The sequence below is a fragment of the Manis javanica genome, chromosome 15, assembly GCF_040802235.1.
Source record: "Manis javanica isolate MJ-LG chromosome 15, MJ_LKY, whole genome shotgun sequence".
Taxonomy (NCBI): Eukaryota; Metazoa; Chordata; class Mammalia; order Pholidota; family Manidae; genus Manis; species Manis javanica.
Window position 1 is genome coordinate 82709329 of NC_133170.1, and position 20288 is coordinate 82729616.

The window sequence follows — 20288 nt, forward strand, 5'->3', positions numbered from 1 at the left end:
CTGCAAGTCCCAACCCTGCTCCCCACTCCCCCTATATGACCTCCCTTTCAAGATGATACCTCTGAGTGTCCCTTGCCTCATCTATAGGACGGGCCTACCAGGCCATGCCCTGTCTTCCTTACAGGGCTGGAACGAGAATCTGATGAGACAGACAGACTGCCAAGGGCTGCACATGTCTAAGGGATTATTCTCCTCTAGGTGTTGTAAGCTTTGAGGGGGCAGAGTCCCCATCAAATGGCAGTCATTGTCAATGACTGTCTTTAAAGAAACTAGGAGTGCCTCTGCTCAAGACCACAGTACATTCACACAGCCACATCTTCCGGGCTTTGAAGAGGTCCACGTGGGCTGAAACTACCCCTGGGCTAGTTGCAGCCCCGACAGCTGGGCTAGCCCAGGCCTCTCTTACCAGAACTCTCCCAAGTGTCCTGCTCCTAGGGCATCCTGCATCCCCACCCTGGGCCCTCTAGGACCTCTTTAGGCTGACCAATGTGGGGTAGTGCTGGACGCATCCTTTGCTCTGTGCTTCTGACCGAATGGGGCCCAGAAGGAGGGGGGAGCCATCTGTGGCCATCCCCCTCCATCGGAGGCACCTACCATGTGCACATGGGAGACTTAGGTAACCCACACCCAGCCACGCCCCACTTCACATTCCAGCCTCTTTCTACAAAGTGCCTGGCTGTTGTCCGTCCCACTTCCCGCCTGGCTGGCACTGCTGGAGATCGGGTTCCTCCTCTGCCCCCTCATTAGCTTCTAATCCTGCCTGTTTCTCACCAGTCTCCTTTCTCGCTTGCATCCCTAGTGTGAGGTGCACCAGTTATTTCGGGGCAGGGAGAGCCAGGAGGAGTGTGGGGGGTCCTCTAGGAGCTGTGGCCCTTCCAAGATACTCCTAAATGCCTTTTCTGACTCAGACCACAAACGGGCATGTTGCACCTCCTGTGTACACATACAGTCATCGTCTATAGCGCTGTCCAGCTGAACTTGATCTGAGTTGTCCTATTGGAAGCCTCTAGTCACAAGGGAAATATGGTTCTTAAGACTGAAAAACTCAAGTTTTAATGGAATTGAACTGAATTTTGATTAATTGTACTTTACTCTACTTTAAATCACCCCAGTGGCTTGTGGCTACCGTGTGGACAACACGGGTTTACTACATTTATTTGGGGCTCATTACATGCTGGGCCCCACTGTAAGTGTATTACTTAATTTGAACCCCCTAGGGGTACATCCCATTATTAAGCCCATTTTACAGACAAGCAAACTGAAGTGTAAAGAGGTTAAGTAACCTGACCAGAGTTAAGCCCGTGCAATTAACCACTTTCCTGTTGCACTCTTAGGCTGTCCCGCAGTAGCCTAAGCGTCTTCCATCTGAATCAAGGAGAGGACCTAGGCACAGAGATCATCCCGATGGGTGCAGGTGGCCTTTGAGCCAGACCTTGAGGGAAGGAAGGATGTTGATCAGTGGAGATCTGAGTAGAGGAACAGGCGTCTCAAGCGGAGGGGCTGGCATGGGCGAAGGACTGGAGGTGGGAAGGCGAAAGGAATGTGGAGGGGCATCCTGAGGATATTACAGGAACAAGACGGATCAGGTCCCTGCTGCACGGAGCTCACAGTCTCCCATTTGTTGAACATTTCAACAATTTGTGGAACCTTGAAAACATTATGCTCAGTGAAAGAAGCTGTCACCGACATGAGAACATCATATCATTATCAAAGTATTTGGAAACAGGGTACCCCCATTTTACAAAGAAAGAGAAAGTCAGCGAGAGTAAGACTCTCTTCTGAGGGTACACAGCCAGGGAATGGGGGACCAGGATTTGAACCTAAGCCTGTCCGACTCTGGAACTTGCATTGCAACCACAGCCCAGCCCTGCCTTCCCCTGGAGAGTTTAACATCGTTCCTGGAACACAGTAAGTGCTCAATAAATGGGCCAAACTATCATCCTGGGTTAGGAAACTGAATCCACCCCCTGGGACTGCAGGGTGTCTTGAGGCCAGCAGAATTGATTTCCTTCCCTTGAAACAAAGGCTGTGGTAAAAGAGGACGCCTCCCCCACCCCCAACCCACAGGGCACATCCCCAAGTTGTGTTTAGCTCCTAGTTTGCCAAGCTCTCGGGGGACCATGGCGACAATCACCTAAGCAAACAATTGCAGTGGGGAAGACGGCTGCCCATGCCACACCCTGGAACCCCTCCTCCTAGGGAGTTACTAGGAAATGTAAATGGGCTGCTCCCCTGGCCCCCACATTCTTGCCTGCCTTCCCCTAGGTGGGCTGTAGGAGAACCGGTTGGGTGAGTGCAGAGGGGGCCCAGGAGGAGCCTCTCCAAAGGATGAGCATTGCTGGGAAGACACAAGTGGGGGGCAGTTTGGGATCGCTGTAAAGTGAGGGGGGTGGCCTTAAAAGGGGACGTGGCAAGGGAATTGGGGCGGGGCAGGGTGCCTCACCAGAGTTCCAGTAGAACCCGCGTCAGTATATTTTCCATCTTTACTTGGACAGTTTAGTCTCCTTTTGGGAATTAAAAAAAAATTGGTTTAAGTGTGATAAAATTCACATACCATAAACTCAACATTCATAAAGGGTAAATTTCAGTGATTTTCAGTATAGTCACAAGATTATACAACCATCACCACTATCCAACTGTAGAACATTTTTTATCACTCCCCCAAAAACCTTGTAGCCATAACAGTTAGTCCCCTCTTCCTGTTCCCCTACTCCAACCCCTGACAACTACTAATCTAATTCCTATCTCTATAGGTTTCCCTATTCTGGGTATTTCATATGAAGAGAATAATATAACCTCTTGTGACTGGCTTCTTTCACTGAGCATAATGTTTTCAAGGTTCATCCACCCTGTAGCATGTGTCAATACTTCACTCCTTCTTATGGCTGGATAATATTCATTTGTATGGATATACTACATTTTCTTTATCCATTCATCAGTTGATGGCTAGTTGGGTTGTTTTCACCTTTTGCTGTTATGAATAAGGCTGCTATGAACATCTTTTTGTACAAGTTTTTGTGGAAACGTGTTTTCAGTTCTCTTGGGTAAATCTTTAAGAGTGGCATTGCTGGATTATAAGGTAATTCTGTTTAATTTTTTGAGTAACTACCACACTGTTTCCACAGTGGCTGCACCATTTTACATTCCCAGTAGCAATGTACATGGTTCCAGTTTCTCCATATTCTCACCAACACTTGTTATTTATTTTGTTTGTTAATAGTCATCCTCAGAGGTGTGAAGGTGGTGCCTCATTGTAATTTCTGTGTTTCTCTAATGATTAGTGTTGTCCAGCATCTTTTCATGGGCATTGTCCCATTTGCATATCTTTTCTGGAGAAATGTCTGTTCAGGTCCTTTACCCATTTTAAAAATCTGGTTGTTTGTTTTTTTGTTATTGAGCTGTAGGAGTTTTTTATATAGGCTGGGTATTAGTCTCTTATCAGCTACAGGATTTGCAAATATTTTCTCCCATTTTGTGTGTCTCCTTTTCACTCTGTTGAAAGTGTCCTTTAATGCACAAAAGTTTAAGATTTTGATGATGTCCAATTCATCTTTTGTTACCTGTGCTTTTGGTGTCATATCCAAGAAATCCTTTCCAAATCCAAATGTCATAATGATTTTCCCCTGTTTCGTTCTAAGAGTTTTATAGTTTTAGGTCATTCATTCATTCTGAGTTAATTTTATAATGGTATAAGGTGGGGGTACAACTTCATTCTTTTGCCTGGGGGTGTCTAGTTTTTCTAGTACCATTAGTTCATCCTACCACCTTATGGAATGGTCTTGATACACTTGTCAAAAATCGTTTCACCATATATGTAAGGTTTGTTTCTGAAGCCTGTCTTCTATTCCATTAGTCATAGGTCTGTCTTCATGCCAGTACCACACTGTTTGGGTTACTGTAGCTATGTAGTAATGTTTGAAATCAGGAAGTGAGGTTCTTCTTTTTCGAGATTGTTTTGGCTATTTGGGATCCCTTGGGATTCTATGTGAATTTTAAATTGGATTTTTCTATTTCTGCAAAAAAAGTCATTGAGATTTTGATATGGAATACATCGAATCTGTAGATAGCTTTGGGTGATACTGACATCCTAACAACATTGCATCTTTCAATCCATGAACTTGGGATGTCTTTCCAACTATTTATCTTCTTTAATTTCTTTCAGCAACGTTTTGTAGTTTGTAGTTTTGGAGTCTTTTTACCAAGTCTTTTTTTTTTTAAGTCTTTTGCATCCTTGGTTGTTTATTCCTAAGTATTTTTTTTAATGTTATTGTAAGTGGAATTATTTTCTTAATTTCCTTTTCTAATTTTCATTTTTGTTAGTGTGTAGAAATGCAATGGATTTTTGTATTCCACAACTTTGCCGAATTCATTTATTATAACATTTTTTTGATGGAATCTTTAGAGTTTCTAAATTTAGTATCATTATATCTGTGAAAAGATATAACTTTATTTCTTCCTTTCCAGTTTGGATGCATTTTTTTTTCTTGACTAATTGCTCTGGCCAGAACTTCTGATACAATGCTGAATAGAAGTCACAAAAAGCAGGCATCCTCATCTTATTCTTGATTACAGAGGAAAAGCCCTCAGGGTTTCACCATTGATTATAATGTTAGATGGGTTTGATCCATTTTTAAATTTTGTATATGGTGTGAGGCCCAACTTCATTTACTTGCCTGTAGATATCTGGTTGTCCCAGCAGTACTTGTTGAAGAGATTGTTGGTCTTTGCACACTTCTTAAAAGTCACTTGACCATAGATGCGAGTATATATTTGGATTCTCAATTCTACTCTATTGATCTATATGTCTATCATTATGCCATCCACACTGTTTTAATTAGTGTTTTGTACTATTAAATTTTGAAATTGGGAAGTGTGAGACCTCCTCTACTTTTTCAAGATTGTTTTGGTTATTCTAAGTCCCTCACATTTTCATATGAACTTTGGGATCAACTTGTCCATTTCTTCAAAAACGGCAGTTGGGATTTTGATGAAGATTGCATTAAAGTTGTAGATCACTTTGGGGAGTATTGCATCTTAAAAATATTAAGTCTTCCCAAACATAAACATATATGTCTTTTCACTTATTTGTCTTTTTAAATTTTTCAACAATATTTTTTAGTTTTCAGTGTACCAGTCTTGTAGTTCTTTAAAGTTATCCCTGACTATTTTATTCTTTTGATGCTATTATAAATGAAATTGTTTACTTCATTTCATTCTTGGAATGTTCCTTGTTAATGTATGGAAATGCAACTGAGTTTTGTCCATTACTCTTGTATCCTGCAACCTTGCTGAAATTATTTGTTAGCTCTAATGGTTTTTTTCCTCCCTGGTATGTATTTTTCACTGTTTACTTTCATTTCCCTTTGTGATCAGAAAATGAAGTATGATAATGATATGCTGATGCTGATGATACAGCTGCTTCTACTGTCTGTACCATGGAGTCTGGGTAGGAGAGGGTAGGAACGGGCACAGGGAGACACAGGGACTCCTTGGTAATAATCCAAGCAAGAGATGACAGAGGCCCAGACCAGAGCAGTAGTCAATGGGGAGGAAGAGGAGACCACAGGGGCTTAGAAAGCAAGCCAGCAAGCAGCAGAACCAGGATATGAAGCCAGGTGGGACCACTTCTTTATGCCACTCCAGGCAGCGCCACAAAGAGCTTCGGTCCAGGGAGCTTGGCCTCTCCAGCCTCAACCTGCCTGCAAAGCCGACCTTCCTGCCGGATGCTTAGAGGCCTGTTCCTGCACCGCTGGCGAAAGAGGCAGAGCCAGCCCAACACCGCCCTCTGGTGGCTGATGATGTAGGTCACCTGAGCACTGCTCATCTCAGGCCTGTTGGCAGTCGCCTCCTCCTTGAAGTCACCAAGTGTGAAGCCTGTCCACCAAGTGTGCCCTTTAAGCTCCAGCGCTGTCTGGATAGATGGACCTGGGGTCACATCTTCCCTCCCCTTCTTTGTATCACATGACATGACAAGCCACTTCCCCAAGCCTCCCTCTCCTTGTCTGTATACTGGGGATGGTGCTTAGCGCCTCTGCTTGGGCCTGGCGCAGAGGTGTGGAGTGGAGCTGGCCTGTCACATCCCACCCGGACCCTCTCCTCTCCTCAAAGGCAGGGCAGGGGTGTCTGGCAGCTGATCTGGGTGCTGGCTCCCCTCTGCCATTGGACACTAAGTCTTTGGCCAAGACATTTCTCCTCCCTGAACCTCAATTTCCTGCCCTGTAAAATGGAGCTATAATACCTGTCTGCTTCAGGGTTGCACATAAAGGACCAGGGCAAACTGCTGAGCGCCATGCCACAGAGCTCTGGGGAATTCCTGCTCTGGGCAGTTGTGGCTGTTCCACAGTGGTGTCCGCTCTGGCCTGGGCTCTTGGAAGGTGAGCTGGACAGGGGCAGAGATTTGGGGGTCAGGGGAGACTCTCCACCTGTCCTCAGAGAACCCCCAGAGGTGCCCTGCTCACACCCCACCTGCCTCCCCTGAAAGAGTGAGACGGGCCAGCAAGGGTGGGCCCCACCTCCATTCCTCCAGACGGATGAGGCCTGGTTATTTCCAACCACCTCATTCTGCATAAGAGTTTTGATCTGTAGCCTCCTGCCAAGATTTTGCCATTCTTTCTTGACAATGGTTCTGTTTTGTAATCTGTATCACAAAATTGTGTATCAATCACTACCTAATGTGTACACAGCTGTTCACAAATAGCAAACAGCCAAGAGCCCAAGAACCGTCCTGGCTTCCTCTGGCCCCAAACACCCACAGCTGCTCTCACGCATTCCTCAGTCCAAAGGCTTACCCGCACCTGGTCACCCCTGCACACCGCCAGCTCTCCCTTCTGGGGACGCCTCTTTGGGCAAAGCATATCTGACCCCCATCAGGTTTCTTTGCAAGATGCTCCCCCAGAATGTGGTTCCTGCTCCTTTGAGCAGCGGCATAGCCCACTTGGTAAGGGATCTTGGAGTCACTCCTGCCGCCCTGGATAAAGGCAAGTTTCCTGCTAACGGAGTCGGGTCAGCCCAGTGTCCCCGGTGTCCCCAAGGCCAGCAGTGTCTGGTGCTGGGCACTCAATAAATGTTAATGAATAAATGGATGGGTGAAGAAACAAACTTCCTGCAAGCCAACCTCTCTCTAGGCTACTCCCTCCACCTCCGCCTTTCTTTCTTTCTTTTTTTTTTGGAAAAAATTGATGGTGATAAGTCAGGGCTGGGGTTTGACTGCCCAGCTCCCAAATGGCAGCTGCCCACATTGCCCGGTGGGAGATTCTGTTCTTACCTCTGGTGGCAATAGCTTCACTCACTGCTTAACACGAGGTGCTTTCTGCCTGCTCTGGGATTCAGAGCTGCTGGTGTCTCCACCTGATCCCCTTGTTACTTGCTGCCCTTGGGACAGCCCATATTTGTGTAAATTCTCTGTGATCAGAGCTTGGGGAAACCCCTGTGCATGGGGCGGACCAATTTTGCTACCTGCAAAGAACCCAGACGAGGCTGTTGCTAATGGTGAGAAATTAGCTGCTGGTGATTAGAAAGGCAGGGTCAGGGTTCAAGTCCACAAACCCCTTGTTTTTAGGCCTGGGATGTGAGGGCTGAAGTGAGGCATCATAAGCTCTGTCCTGGTAACAGGTGGGCCCAGAGAAACCTGCCAGCCCCAGTTGCCATGCCCACTCTAGCCTGCCAAGGGCAGTGGGGCCGAGTGGCTCAGGGGACTCCAGATGCTCCTGCACCTGGGGAGGCCACACAGAGGGTGGCCATGCCATGCACCAGGGGTCAGGCAGCCTGTCACACCTGGGCTGCAGGAGCAGCCTCTGGACACGGGGATGCTCTGTGGTTTTTGCCAGGCAGCCCCAGGCTGTCTCCTTGGCACTGGCATAGCAGTTTTTCTGGCCATTAGTCTGCCTTTTATAGCAGCAGAGTCCATGTTCAGACTGTGCTAAAGCACGAATGATGCTGCAGCCACAGGTGGAGGGCCAGGGCCTCAAGGGCCTCACAAAGCTCACCTGAAGACTCCTACCTTCCCAAGCCTCATCGTTATCTCACCCCCAACAGGCCCTGGGAAATTGAGAAGCCTCCTATTAACTGGAGAAAGTGAAATCACAGCATCTGAGAGCAGGAAAGGGCTGGAGCCTGGCTTCTGGCTTGCAAAGCGACAGGATAGTGGTGTTTGCTGAGGTGTCCTGTCTCTGGAAAGGGCCTTGGCAGCCACAATACTAATGTTCTGCAGCAAAGACCCCTTTTACAGGGACATCTGACCAGTAATTCCTGCAGACGTCACCTGTGGGCAGCACTACTTTATCCTGTGGACAGCAGTACAGGAGAGACAAGGGGAGCAGTGGCAGGGGTCTGGAGCCCAGCGCTGGGCAGCCCAGGGCCAGGTCTTTGGCGGTGCTGGTGGCCATTGGCCTGGTCCAGCCAGAGGGCAGGAGGCAGGGTGGGGAGGGGTCAGGCAGTACAGCCTGGGCTTCCAGGCCAGTCGATGGCTTCATTGCTGCCTGGAGACAACCTGCAAAACCATACCCAGCTCAGCAGCTTCTTGGTTCATTCCCAGAAAAGGTCTGCTCTGTGGGGCACGGTCCATCCAGCAGAGGGGGCGTGGCCCTAACTGGGCTGTGGGCACCAGGAGAGCAGCCTTTGGGCAACAGAAGCCATCACTGACCAGTTGCTGGATGGGGGTTGGCTCTGGGGTAGGGAGAGTTGGCGGCTGACTTTCAGCCTCCCCTTGATCAAGACATCAGGATGGAAGAAGAGCTTGATGGATCTCCAAGAGCCAAGTCGGATCAAAGCTGAGCACCGGGGATGGCTGCTCCACACCCTGCACCCCAGCACAGGCACCTTACCCGAGCATGTCCCACCTAACTGCAGGTCTGCTTTGGTCCTGGCCTGACTCAGAGCCAGAATGGGGCCAGATCTCAGCAGGTGGGGAGGGGAGGCGGTCACTGGGATCCTGAGCGACTCGGTCTTCACCCACTCGGTTCTGTGCAAGGCTGAGCATGGCTTTTCCTCTGGACGGTTATCCCTGCCAAGTCTCACTCTCCATTTCTGACTTTCCCTCCAGATGCAGGGCAACCGGATGGGCCTCAAAGCTCTGTCATAACAGAGATCCCTCCACCCAGCTCCCTCCAGCTGGCCCTGACTATCTCTGCCAAGCCCCTCTGTGCAGACAATGGGGCTTTCCTGATCTTTGGGACTCAAGCTGCACTCCTGCGGGCCTGAGGCCCATGCACGTGCCCCCAGGCTAGGATGCCAGGTGTGGTGGAGTCCTGGGATGGGTGGACCTTGTTAGGAGGGATACAAGGGCAGCTTCTACAGCCAGACCCTCCTCAGAGGTTCATCCTCAGGGTTCTTATTTCTGTAATCAGTAGACGGGGTCCCTGTCTGGATCCTCAGAGCAGCCTACACACTGCTTGGCCAATGGGCCAGGTGGACCCACAAGGAGCTGAGGAGGCCGTGTGGGGCACACAGCTCTCTGCGGTCACCTCCAGCGCCACCCTGCCTGGGAAGGCAGAGGACAGGGAGTGGGTGCAAAGGGGCTGGAGCACAGGCATAGGAGCAGCAGGAGCCTTCATTGCACTGGGGATGGTCTCGCCACTTCAAGACTCTGAATCTTCTCCTCAGAGGCCCTGTCGGGGAGCAGCACGTCCACGGTGTAGCTGACCTTCTTGGCGCGCATCAGGCTGTAGGTGTTGTCGAAGCGCAGGACGTCTGCAAAGATGGAGAAGTAGTCAGGCAAAGTGAGCCCCGCACAAGGACAGGGCTGCCTGGGGCTGCCCAGGGCTGTGGTTGAGGCCTGCAGCCATTGCTCATGACCATCCTTGGAGGAAGCGTGTGCTCACTGAAGGAACCGTAATGACCACCAGCACGCATCAGCTTCTTGTATGTGCCGGGCATGATATCAGCCTTCTCAGCTCCCTGAATCCTCAGGCGCCCCACACAGAAGGTATTCTTATGCCCACTTTATGGATGAGGAAACCGAGGCTTAGAGAGGTTGGAATGACTTCCTGACCATTACAGGGCAAGGGAGGAGAGGAACCCTTATCTGGATGTTCCGACCTCGAGAGGAGAGATTTCCCCAGAGGAGGGGGCTGACCTCCGTAAGCCACTTTTTCATCGCCCCTTTCACTGAAGGTATTTCCTTTAACACCAAGATCTGGCGTGAGCTCAGTGTGAGCAGATTTCTGTGTTCCCACTTTTCTAACGCTCCCTCCCCACAAAGGCAAAGGAGGCAAATATTAATGAAAGAATCAGCAAAACTTGTTCTCCTGTTCCAAAGGAAATCAACCAATGTTCCCCTTCTCCAAGCGCTGTTCCCAATAGAGGTGGGAGGTCAGTGTTCCTGGGCAACACTACCTCTGAGAAAACTGGCCACACTGTGTCTGGCCTGGGCACCCATTGCAGGACTCCCCTACATCCTGGGAATGAAGGATAAACACCTGGGCAATTGATCTCTTTGGGATCCCCAGAGTCTGATGGCCCACGCACCTGGGCAGGCTGGGACTCAGGGACTTAAGTCCATGGTTGTTTTTCACCTGTCTCGTGCCAGGTGTGGTGGAGTCCTGGCCTGTCAAGCCCAGTGCAGGGGTTCCCAGGTGCCGTGTCCACAGCCTGAGAATCTCTCTACTACATGTCTCTGTCTTTGTATCCATACCCAGGGGCCATTCACCAGCTCTAACACTCTGAAGCCAATTCCTCTGATACCCACAGGATCTAGGAGCTCACACAGACCCTCAGAAGCCCCCGGGGAGCTGGGAATAGAGGGCAAACAGACCGGAGGGCAAATGAGCCATCAGCTCATTTCTCTGCTGTGAGGAGGAAAACAGCTCCAGTGAGCCCTGTAGCCCTTACAGACGCCGGCCTTGTGGCAGGTGAGGCTGCCGGCCTCGGGTACCATGTGGGCGTTGTAGTGCTGGCTGGGCAGCACCTCCGTCATCTCCCCTGCCCGCTGCCGCTCCCCAATCTTGGTCTTAAAGAAAACCCCAAAGCCGATGTCTGCCCCTTCTGACGCAAACTGCCACCTGCAGGAGACAGAGCCGCAGTGATGACGGCTGGCCTGGGCTCTGGCCCCTCCAGCTGTGCCCAGGTGTGGAGTGGCTGCCACCCTACCTGAGCACACAGCCCGGGAACAGGATCTCGTCCTCCACCTGCAGGGAGGAGCCGTGGCCCACGGTCACTGTGTGCTCGTGCTGGACCCTCACCTGGTTGTGCAGGCAGTAGCTCTCGGGCACCTCGCCCCCGTAGTTGATCTGTGGGTGGGCGCCAGTGAGTGGCTCCTGGACCATGGCCGTCTCCTCCCCTCCCCGTCCTAGGGGCACCCTGTACCTTGGTCAAGCACTTGGGGTTGCCATCAGGGTCAGTCATGGTGCCCCCGAACTCCACAGGCAGCTGGTCGGAGCTGATGAACTTCGGCAGCTCCTGCTTCCAGTTGCCTGTGATCGGAAGAGAGGGTCTCTGAGGGGACTCGGGGCTCAACAAAGGGCAGAGGGGGCCGATCCCTGGGAGGGAATCTGATGTGTCTGTTCTCTCCTGGGCACCTATTCCTGAGAGCACCCAAAAGATTTCTGTGGCCACCCAGCCCGGGGTCTAGGGCCCAAACACTCATGTGAGTGTGCAAAGGCTGACAGAGGTCAGGCCAAGGCCAGCACCTGAGTAAAGAGGCTGAACCAGGGAGAAATGGAGCCTTGAGCATTGACCTCTGCTTCCCAGGCAGATACAGACATGGGTATGGCCAGGAGGCCAAGACTCACCTCCCAGAATCATTATCTTCCTTCGAGTCTCCTCACTCAAGAATGACTTGACCAAGTTGAAGGCCACAGGGAACAGCTTGGGGGCTGGAACACATGAAACTCCCTCGGAAGCTGGACCAGAGAGGACTTGACTATAGAGAGTGACCACCAAGGGCATGGGCTGGATAGGAGTTGGACAGATTTAGATTCTGCCACTTTCTGCTATGTGACCTTCAGCTAGTTACTCACCCTCTCTGAGTCTTATTGCTGCTAACTGTAAAATGGAGATTAATTAAACAATGTATGCATAACCCTTGGCACACTTCCCCCTCCCACCCCATACCCAGCGGCAGGGCATCAGCAATGTTGATTCCCCAGTGGCTCCTATTATTTCCCACACTTGTGGTTTCCCAGCTTGTCTTGGGACCCTCCTGGGTGCAAGTAGAGGGGGCATCTGCATTAGCCCTCACGTCCCATCGGAATCACTCACACTTACTAGGTGCTTTCTGTAGGCCAAGCCTTGTGCTATTCCTTCTCCACAGACGGTCTCATCTAACCTCACAGCTCTCTTATAAGGAAGGTGCAGTTGCATCGCCATTTCCCAGAATGGGAAAACCGGGGCTCAGTGAGGTCATATAGATGTGCTCCAAGTCACAGAGCTGGCGAGATTGGAAGCCAGGTCATCAGACCCCAGAGAACATGCAATATGGCCGTCACAGACGGGGACCATCCCGCTCAACGTGCACCCACCAGCCAGTGTTGGCCATAGACCATCCGGTACACACCATGCGCAGGTAAGCAAAGCAGGTGACAGTAAACACTGAGACATAACTTCTCTGACACAGCTGCACATGCTTTTGTATGTTCCGAAAGTATTGGTCTGTGAAGCACTAAACTAAAACAAACAAAACCTTATTCTTTACAAAGGAGGGTTTGAGGAACCCTGAACTCGGGGCTTCCCCACTGTCCTCCCCATCCCCCAATCCTCCCTCCCCAGGTCATCCTCACTGTGAGCTCACCTCGAACAATAATTAAGTTCTTCAGCGTCTCAGGATAATTCGCCTCCAGGATGGCAAAAAACTGTGGAGTCAAGGCAAGTTTGGTAGAGGTTGCGCTCCGACACCCCCACGACTGGACTCGGGCGGCCTCTGCCACTGCCGAGACAAGAGGCCCCCCGCCTGCCGCAGCCCATCCTGACCTCCCCATGAGCATATATTTTATCCCTGTGATCCTCTCCCTCCTCTTTCTCCTTGGAGGGGGCACCCCAGGCCAGCTTCGCTCCTGGTGGCCCAGAAGCTGTTGTGGGCAGTGGCTCCCCGCTGGCCTACCTTACCTGCTGGTAGACCTCCACAGCTGGCTGCCACAGGTGTCTCAGGCTCAGCCCCTCCATGTCGAACACCATCAGGACCGTCTCTACCTTCCTGCCCAGCTGCATGGGACAGAACAACAGCTCCAGCCAGGAGATCCTGGCCAGAGACCCAGGCACCCCTCCCACCTTCCTGCCACCTCCACCCCAGATGCCCAGTGTTTCACAAACACATGGAGCCCACCGAGGGTCTAAGAAGACAGAACAACAAAGCCCTGGCATGGTGGACCTTATCTATCACACTGTTTGCCTGACACTATTGCCTAATTAACAGTAGAATTAAAGGAATCATGTTTGCTCACTGGGCATCTTCAGTACAATAGTAGACTAGGTCAGCCAGCACCTGCAGTCCCACAGTGTGTCCAAGCTGGAGCTATGCTGCTGGCAGGCTGTGTGACTTTGGGTAGGTTTTTAACCCCTCTGAGCTTTATTTCTTTCCTCTGTGCAATGGGGATAATTTTAGGTTCTGACAGAATTTCTGTGAGAACCAAATGAGGTAACCCACAGAGAGCAGTGCCTGGCACGTGGCTTGTCCCTGGTAAATATTAGCAGCTATTCTTTTTTTTTTTTGAGAGGGTATCTCTCATATTTATTGATCAAATGGTTGTTAACAACAATAAAATTCTGTATAGGGGACTCAATGCACAGTCATTAATCAACCCCAAGCCTAATTCTCGTCAGTCTCCAATCTTCTGAAGCATAACAAACAAGTTCTTACATGGTGAACGAATTCTTACATAGTGAATAAGTTCTCACATGGTGAACAGCACAAGGGCAGTCATCACAGAAACTTTCGGTTTTGATCACGCATTATGAACTATAAACAATCAGGTCAAATATGAATATTTGTTCGATTTTTATACTTGATTTATATGTGAATCCCACATTTCTCGCTTATTATTATTATTATTATGATTTTTAATAAAATGCTGAAGTGGTAGGTAGATGCAAGATAAAGGTAGAAAACATAGTTTAGTATTGTAAGAGGGCAAATGTAGATGATCAGGTGTGTGCCTGTGGACTAAGTATTAATCCAGGCTAGACAAGGGCAGCAGAACTAATAAGCTATTCTTATTAGTTATCACCATCACCACAAGTATCCACTCCAATCAGGAACCTCCATGCTGTAGAGGGCACTGTTTTGACCTCAGCCATTTTGTTTAGGAGTCACACATCTATTCAAAACAGGCACTAATATGGGGCTTTGCAACTCTCTGGTGCCACAGAGCTCTGCGGAAGGTCTACTTTGTGTCCAGCCCAGTGCCTGTTCTCATTATGTGGAGTCGGCCACTGGCCAAACCCTCCCACGGGGACAGAGCACGGCCCCCCACCCCCTCAGGCTTTCCCTAGGCTCATCTAGGTATGCAGACGCACAAAACCAACAAGACCATGCTTGGCATTAGATTCACTCTGAAGGGTACGGGTCGGGAAACAGTCGTGGGTGGGGAGAAGGTCTGCAACAGCGAGTGCAGGTTCTTCACTTAGGAGGCCATGAAGCACAGCCCTCGATATGTTTTTGTAGCAACCCCACAGTAGCTCCTAGGGACCAACAAGGGATGTGCCCGTTTTCAAGGGCCATTGCTCCTGGAGGTACCCAAGGCATTGGCTCCCCGACCGGGTGTTTACAGTCATGCAACATACAATCAGGGGCCATCATTTCCATACACAAAGCTGACCATTCGTCCACTGCTCCCAGGGTGCCTGGGGAACACCGCCAGAGCATTCACTGCATCCTAGACCAGCATCTCACCCAAGGTCAGAGGGGAAAGGGCTTTGGTCATCTCAGGCACAGGCCAATAGAGAGAACCATGTACATGTTAGATGCTTATGGGTGGGTGGTTGCAGAAGAAGCCACATCCCACCAGAGCCCAGAATGCTGAGGGTTGGGGAAAGCGGGGACAGGGCGCCTCTCCTCCCTGCTCCTGGTGGCACCCTTTAGACAGAATGGGCCCACCGTGAGCTCCCCCATCCCAGCCTCAGTTGCTGACCTTCTGACTCTGCAGCTCACACTCCTGCAAAAGCAGCTCTAAGACCTTGATACGCTTCCAGATCAGCTCCTGCTTGGAGACTGACAGGAGGAGACCCTTGGGGTCAAGCATCCCGATGATGTCGAACCACACGGGGCAGCCTTCATAGTCATAGCCACACAGACCACCTGAGTTGTACAGCCGGATCACCTGGGCAGGGGGGTGAGGTCCTGACGCAAAGCAGCCGACCAGGTCATATTCCTGCGCCATCAGGTGGCTGGATGTGTGTGGGGGGAGGGGAGACATAGACGGCCTAGGTGACGCTGCATGGGGCTCACCTCCGAGGGCTGCCACTTGAGGATGTTGTCCAGGTCCTGTTGCTTCCGGAACACCATGTGCTGAGGAGACAGGGCAGGACCTGAGGACTGCCCGCCCCCAAGGCCTTGAGGATGCCAGGGGCCATCAGGCCAGTTGCCCCTGTCCGCATCCACGAAGATCCTACCAGAGCATCCCCAGGCTCCACCAACACAGAACTGGGAATGGGGGCCGGGACGAGGATGTGGGAGACCCAGGTTTGATGCAGAACGGGATCCAAGGAGGAAGGGAGAAATGAAAACATTAAAGGGGACAGGGCAAGAGTCCCCACCCTTCGTAGCTGATCCCTGGGGTACACCATATGGGAGGCAGGATGCTCACGAGAGTGGGGCCTCACCTTCCGGAGCATGCCCTCAGATTTCTGCAGGTCAAAGTTCCGAGCTACAGAAGGAACCAAAGGAAGAGAAGGCTTGATGCCACATCTAGAACGAGCCATTCTCTGAAAGCTCATGAGGAAATGGTGGGGGTGCCCTCACCTTTTCCTGACACCCCAAGAATACACTGGGGGTCTGGACATGTTTTTAAAAAACAAGGATCTTTAATCCTCTAGAAGACTTATAAGCCCTTAATTGCAGTTTCCAGGCCTTTTTAAACTGTTTGTTCTAGAGGCTTATCTACCTGATAATATTCCACATCCCCTTGGGAGCAGAGACACCCTTTGGTGTTAGGGGTAGTGAGGACCGTGGGCTTTGGGGTCATACAGACCTGGGCTTGAATTCAGTTTCCTCCCACTTTTTTCGCTATATAGCCTTGAGCAAGTCACTTACCTTCTCTGAGCCTTGGCTTTTTAATCTGTTACATGGGAATGTCTTTTTCAGAGTTATTCAAACAATGTCATTAAATAAAGTGTACTTGCCAGATGGGGTGGGATGACGGCTCACCAGGGAAGCCAGCCCTTCCCCGCCACCTGAGGACCCATCCTTCATCAGGGACCCTCTGCTCCTGGAACCTCCTCCTTTACCGGGAAGCTCACTCTTCATGTGGATCCCCCCTTTACTGGGACCCCTCTCTCCTTCACTGGGAATTCACTGCTAGCACACGGCAGAGCTGGGATTCAATCACAGGTCTGCCTGATTCCAGGGCTGGAACTATCACTACACCGTGTATCCTTTGCAGCCTGGCTTCTGACTTCTCTCCTGACTCAAGTTCAAAATCCATTCCTTCGGTTGTGTGGAGTTGAAATGAACTATTCCCTAAGTCCTGGGGTGGTTTCTGTTATTTCACACTTCTGTGGCAATTCCTAGAAGAAACTCCTTCTCTACCTTTAATTACAGCCACTTCCTGAAATGCTCATTGGGTACCTCCTCGTCCGGCTCCTTGAGAGTATAACATAGCACTGTCTTCAAGGAACTGGAGACAGACCCAGAGGCCAGCCCTGAAGACAGCGTTCAGCACATCCGACTCAAAGCCTGGCCAGAGCTATCATCCTGAACTTAACTCTAACTTCACTGTGACTGGCCATGCTGATGCGAAGGGGAGCTCAGATTCTAGCCCAAAGTGGGCTGATTCCAGAGCCCATGTTCTTTACCACTCACAGCACGGTCTGGCAAAGTCTCCCTGAAACCCTTGTCTCCTCCCTCCCCGCTGCCTCCCCTGACCCCCCAGACACAGCCTCACCTCGAAGCCAGCGCAGGAGGAAGTAGTCATCAGCATTGGGCAGGGCAGGCAGCAGGTCCTGGAGGTTATCTCGGAACTGAGGTGGGGGGTTGATATAATGGTCAGGGGGGCTCCATGACCCCCGACCATTCTGCTCCACAATCTGCCAGTCAGTCCAGTCTAGGGACCCTGCAGGGTGAGGACCACACCCTGCACCTGCCTGGACCATTTTGCCACCTGGGAATGTGACACTTCTCAGCCCACTATGGCAGGAAGAGTTTGTTCTTTCTCAAATTTGTTCTATAGGTCTGAGAAGTTCTTTCCCTTGTTCTATAGGTCTGAGAAGGGGCCCTGCCATCCCTATATTCACAAAGATCCCCATGAATCAGATGCAGGCCAACCAGAATATTGTAGGAATCTTGCCACCGATACTGTATCTTGAGGGTCTGGATTTGAAAGCAAGGTACTTGACCTCTCTGGTTCTTAGTTTCCTCATCTGCGAAGTGGGGTAATGGTAAACTTGTACCAGTCAAAAGAGTCTGTGCCAGGTCAATGTGGATGCTTAGAAAACATGGCCTGCACAGAGCCCTGGACAGTGGAGTCCTTGTGGAGACAAAGAGAGGCAAAGGTCAGCAGAGAGGTACTGAAAGAGCAGCCAGGGGTGCCTCACCCAGGCACCGTGAGGGCTGGGGAAGAGGAGGGAAGCCAACCTGCTGGGGGTGCCTTGTCCCACTGGCAGAGTTCGGGGAAGTTTGGGTTTGAGACCGAGGCTCAGGTCTGAGGCAGACAGACCTCACTACCACGGGGTCCAAAAAGGCAGGGCCTCGAGTGCTGGGTTCGCAGGGGAACCTGCGAATGAGAATTTGGGATTGCAAACAGGCCAGCAAAGCCATAGGAAGCTGTCCTGACAGCCAGCCACCCAACCACCTTTAGCTTTAACGGGTGATGTTTAAAATAAGAATGTATTCATGTACCGCTCACATAACTAAAAACAAATCATCAGTTTAAACACCTCCAGTGTTAATAGATAACATGAGCGCCAGCATCCACTTTAATAATCCCCAGGCCCGACAGGCCCGTGGAATGGGGTTCTTGCATAATCAACAGCCTCTAGGCTCTGAGGAGGTTCTGGGGTGCGTGGGGGCAGGACCGCCTGAGAAACAATAACTCTGCACCCCCCAGCCCCTCCAGATCCCCTCCTTTGAACCTCAGGATGTGCCCTGAGGCGGGAGGATGTGCCCTGAGGCGGGAGGGGCAAAGGTCACATCCCTGCTTCGCAGATGAGGAAACTAAGGCCCTGGGGGGCGGGGTAGAAGGTCTTCCCCAGGGACAAAGCAAGGAAGCTGCAAGGCTGGGAGTCCCTCTGTTCCACTCTCAAGGCCACTGCACCTTTGCAGCGCGTGTCAAGTAGGAGAGAGAGCCACTGAGCGGATGCTGGGAAGGGTCTGGGCTAACTTAGAGAAAGTATTTATGATGATGCCATATGGTGAAAGTAGCATCTCACAGTGTGACCACAGGTGGTTAAAGCGAGGCTTAGGAAAGAGCTGGAGGGAAACACTCCCAGGAGTGCTTGTCTAGACCTCTGGGACCACTGGTCATCTCATCCCCTTCCTCTGATTTTCCTCTTTTTTCCTAATGTTTAAATAGCTAGCATTTATTTCTTTTAAATGATGGAAAAAATAAGAATAAACTCATTTTACATCGTTAAAGCTCTTTGGGCCACAGGCATCTCCATCATAATTCACCCCAAAGGCCAGTGTCCAGTCCTTCCCTATAAGCCCTGTGACTGGGGCTCCCCTGAGGCCCTTTGCCAGTTGGGGTGCCCCCAGGGAAGCCCTTCCCCACCACCCGAGGACCCGTCCTTCATGGGGACTCTCTGCTCCTGGAACCACCTCCTTCACCGCGAAGCTCACCCTTCCCCTGGATCCCACCTTACCGGCACCCTGCTCTCCTTCACTAGGAATTCACTCAGGGCTCCTCCTTCTCCGGGGCTCCTCATTCCTCCCCAGGGTAGCAGCCTCAAGAGAAATTATTCTCCACAAACAAGCTGCCCCTTCACGGGCCCAAAGTGTGAGCCAGGGCTGTGACACCCACTCCCCCACAACCTGAAGCCACATATTCCAGTCCCCAGCCATCTACAAACTGAATTAATGCTGTGGCACCTACGACCTGGATAAGCTCCCCCTTCCCAGGGCGCTGACATTCCAGGTGCAGCCCGCAGTGCCCTGAAATCACCAAGAATCCCTCTTGTCCCCTTTAATGAAAACATGGACATTAGGGAGTGGGCTCCGCGGGGCCCTGGGAAATCAGAAAGTCACAAAGAGAAACCAACCGATGTTGTGACTGAACCAGAGATCTGGGGCTCCGCCTGCCCCAGGCGACGCAGCACCACCCTCCCCCACAACCAGGGAGCAAGAGGCCAGGACGCCGAGGCCAAGCGCTGACAGCGGTGGAAAACTGGGTCTGGCCCCTGTGTCCCCCAGAGAAGGGCTCCTGCCCAGTGGCCTGGACACAGCTGCCTCAGCGCCTGCGCCCTGGAGCTCGCGGGCTGGACAGAGTCTCTCTCCAGGGTCCCTTTTTCCGTCTGTACAACGGGCTCTCCAGCCGGGGTAGCAGCGTCAGGGTGCCCGGACTCTCCCCAAACATCCCCGCGCGCAACACCCTCACCCTGGACAGTGCCTCCTGCTGCTGGGGGCTCAGGTTCCCGACTCGGCCGCTCATGGTGCCTGCGGGCAGGGGCGCGGGGCGCAGGCGTGCAAGAGGAGTCTGCTGCCCACTGCCTGACCTCGCCGCCGCCCGGTTTTGCCCGGCGGGTCAGGTGTTGGTCCCGCCCCTCCGGGACGGCGCCAGTCCTGCCCCAGCCCGCCCCGTTCCCGCCTCCCGTCAGGGGCTTTGCGGTCACCAGGACGCACCCTCCTCCGAGCAGGGAAGTGACCCGCCCCAGACGGGTCCCAGAGCGCAGACCTGAGTGGAGGGCAGCAGGCGCCCCCTACTCCGTGCCTCCTCATTCGGGGGCTCCTGCAGGTTCCCGCGCGGCAGGGGAAAGGGAATGGGGTTTCGACAGGCGGGAAAGTTTTAGGAAACACCACCGAGTTCCCCTTCCAAGCAAAAAGAGATGCTTTTCAATAAACCTGGCTCAGTCCTCCAGGTGGTCTCCAGGATTTTCTGCCCAAAGGGACCCAGACTCCCTCCCCTGGCCTTGAACACAGGCGTGCACCCCTGTCGGTGTCCACCAGCTGATAGGAGAGCCCGCGTATGCAGAGGTGTTCGGGACTTAAG

At 51.6% G+C, this 20288-nt stretch overlaps 1 protein-coding gene across 8 annotated transcripts; it reads right to left on the reverse strand.

Annotated features, from left to right (window-relative positions):
* Positions 1–1318: 1318 nt before the first annotated feature.
* Positions 1319–19815, reverse strand: LOC108396872 (SEC14-like protein 4). Of its 8 annotated transcripts, none has more exons than XR_012125398.1 (16): positions 19677–19815; positions 17031–17106; positions 15751–15794; positions 15377–15436; positions 15060–15248; positions 13039–13134; positions 12725–12785; positions 11727–11837; positions 11302–11408; positions 11086–11225; positions 10828–10997; positions 9462–9687; positions 6513–6637; positions 6239–6379; positions 2444–2504; positions 1319–1432 (listed from the first exon to the last, which is right to left on the reverse strand). XR_012125398.1 is itself a non-coding variant. In XM_073222351.1 (12 exons), the coding sequence occupies exons 1-12, from the start codon at positions 19728–19730 to the stop codon at positions 9548–9550; spliced, it is 1221 nt and encodes a 406-aa protein (XP_073078452.1). In that variant the 5' UTR covers positions 19731–19815; the 3' UTR covers positions 8262–9547. The 8 variants fall into 8 exon arrangements, 5 of the variants coding, with proteins under 5 accessions (XP_073078452.1, XP_073078453.1, XP_073078451.1 ...); XR_012125400.1 differs by lacking the exon at positions 1319–1432 and adding an exon at positions 1534–1647; XR_012125399.1 differs by lacking the exons at positions 1319–1432; positions 6513–6637 and having other exon boundaries at positions 2178–2504.
* Positions 19816–20288: the final 473 nt, after the last annotated feature.

Coding starts and splice junctions, on each gene's coding strand:
- LOC108396872 (XM_073222350.1), bottom strand. CDS start 19,730: ATGAGCGGCCGAGTCGGGAACCTGAGCCCCCAGCAGCAGGAGGCACTG. Junction 15,249..15,376: donor TCAAGTGGCAGCCCTCGGAG/GTGAGCCCCATG, acceptor CCCCCTGCCCAG/GTGATCCGGCTGTACAACTC. Junction 9,688..10,827: donor CTGCCACAAGGCCGGCGTCT/GTAAGGGCTACA, acceptor CCATCTTTGCAG/ACGTCCTGCGCTTCGACAAC.